This window comes from Plasmodium falciparum, assembly GCF_000002765.6.
Source record: "Plasmodium falciparum 3D7 genome assembly, chromosome: 6".
Classification (NCBI taxonomy): domain Eukaryota; phylum Apicomplexa; class Aconoidasida; order Haemosporida; family Plasmodiidae; genus Plasmodium; species Plasmodium falciparum.
The window spans coordinates 282,501-285,000 of NC_004327.3; the positions used below are offsets into that span (position 1 = coordinate 282,501).

General features: G+C 22.8%; 1 protein-coding gene across 1 annotated transcript in view; it reads left to right on the plus strand.

The window, feature by feature from the left end:
- The window catches only part of PF3D7_0606700 (coatomer alpha subunit, putative), a gene marked incomplete at both ends in the record, with an annotated part of 4,969 nt that overhangs the window by 452 nt on the left and 2,017 nt on the right, over positions 1-2,500 (plus strand). The window contains one exon of the mRNA XM_960964.2: positions 1-2,500. This exon is cut by the window's left edge and continues 452 nt beyond it; it is cut by the window's right edge and continues 1,263 nt beyond it. Coding sequence (XP_966057.2) covers positions 1-2,500 — 2,500 coding nt within the window.

Consider the following 2,500-nt stretch of genomic DNA (forward strand, 5'->3'; position numbering starts at 1 on the left):
ATCTTGTAGTTTGGATAAAACATTAAGAGTATGGGATATAAAATTGTTAAGGGAAAAAAATGTGATATCCAAAGGGGACCACCTAGATAGTAGTATTAACAATAATAATAATAATAATATTGGTCGTGGTGTTCTTAATAATAATACATATTATAGTAATAATTATTTGCATCCTTTAAACGATAAATCTTATGGATTATCTAAAAATGTTAGTAACTCTGATTTTTTATCAAATAATCAGCACAATAATAATTCTAGTGGTGTTGGTAATTCTTATTCTTTTATATCGAATCAACAAAGTATTAATATGTTTGGAGCTTCAGATGCTGTTTGTAAATTTATTTTAGAAGGACATGAGAAAGGTGTTAATTGTTGTACGTTTCATCATAATTTACCTCTTATCGCATCAGGTTCAGATGATAAATTAATAAAAATATGGAGATTTAATGATAGCAAATGTTGGGAATTAGATACCTTAAGAGGACATTTTAATAATGTATCAAGTCTTGTATTTCATCGAACAAATGATGATTTATTATTAAGTAATAGTGAAGATCATACTATACGAATTTGGGATATTAATAAACGTTCTTGTATTCATACATTTAGAAGGGAAAATGATCGTTTCTGGATTTTATCTTTTAAAGTAAATTCTAAATTAATTGCAGCTGGACATGATTCAGGTATGGTCATATTTAAATTTCATAAAGAAAAATGTCCTTTTGATAAATATGAGCATTATTTATTTTATTGTAAAGATAAACAAATATGTCTGTATGATATAATAAAAGATACTAATACAACTTTATGTCCTGTACGAAAATATGGTAATGTTATGTCTAATGGATATCACCAATTAATATATAATCAATTCTGTACAACATATATTGCTATTATTTTTATATATAAAGAAGATTCTATGCATCGTACAAATGGTTCGTCTCACCAAGATGATGAAATAGATGAAGATGACGAATCGACAAATCATAATTTGTATAACAATAATAATAATAATAATAATAAAAATAATATTACCCATCAACAACAGTATTATTCATTTGATTTGATTATATGGGAAAATAAAAGTGCCCGTATGAACAACAACAACAATAATAATAATATGAGTAATAATATGAGTAATAATAATAATAATTACCATAATCCAAATAATCCTTCTTCATCATCCTTTAACTTTTTTAAACCATGGTCGTCAAGAAAAGATCAATCCATAAAAAATAACACCAACAAAAATAATATTCATCATAGTAATAATATCAATAATGTTAATAATGTTAATTGTGGTGATGATGTAAAATACATTATCAAAAATAAATATTGTTGCTTTGCTACTTTTATTTCAAGAAATAAATATATTTTTGTGGAAAAGAAAAATAACAATAATTATGTTTTAAATATACATAATATTCCTGAAGATAATCTCTATAAAAAAATTGAAGTACCCTTTAAAGTAGATCGAGTACATTCACTAAATAATAATAGGATTATAATATTTGGAGAACATCATATATATCTTTATGACATGAATTTGAAGAAGATTTTAAATGAAATACATCACACAGATACTATCATTTCTGTAGAGGTAATAAAAGATTATATAGCTTTTGTTTTTAAATATAATATTGTTATAACAACTATAGATTTACAACATTTATGTACTACTCATGAATATATACGTATTAAAAGTGGTATATGGGATGAACGAAAAAACAACAATTCCAATGTTTTTATTTATAATACTCTTAGTCATTTAAAATATATCCTAATTAATGGGGAAAAAGGATTAATCAAATATATGGATGAAACAGTATACTTATTTAAAATATATAATAATCATTTGTATTATATAAATAGGCAAGAAAATGTAAAAAATATATTATTAAATGATACAGAATATTTATTTAAAATGTGTTTAATAAATAATGATGAACATATGGCATATCAATATTTAAATATGAATACCAGCAACAAGAAAAAAAAAAACACCATGTTAAATAATAATAATAATAATAATAATAATAATAATGTTGTCCCTTTAAATGAAAAGAAAAAATTATATTTTAGTTACAATTTAATAGGATATATTAAAAAAAAAGGATTTGCTAATTTAGCAGTACAAATGGTTAATAATAATAACACATTATTTAATTTATCCGTACAATTAGGGCATTTGAATAATGCTTTAAAAGCTGCTAAAAAAATTGATAAAACACACATATGGAATATATTAAGTGTTCATGCACTTATGTTAGGAAATTTTGAGATAGCTGAATATGCATTACAAAGAACTAAATCATATGATAAACTATCCTTTTTATATTTTTTTAGTGGACATATTGAAAAATTAAAAAAAATGTTATCTATATCGATGATAAGAAATGATTTTATCTCCATATTTTTAAATTCCTTATATTTAGGTGATATAGAACAAAGAATTAATATTTTCATACAACAAAATCAACTTAATTTAGCATTATTATGT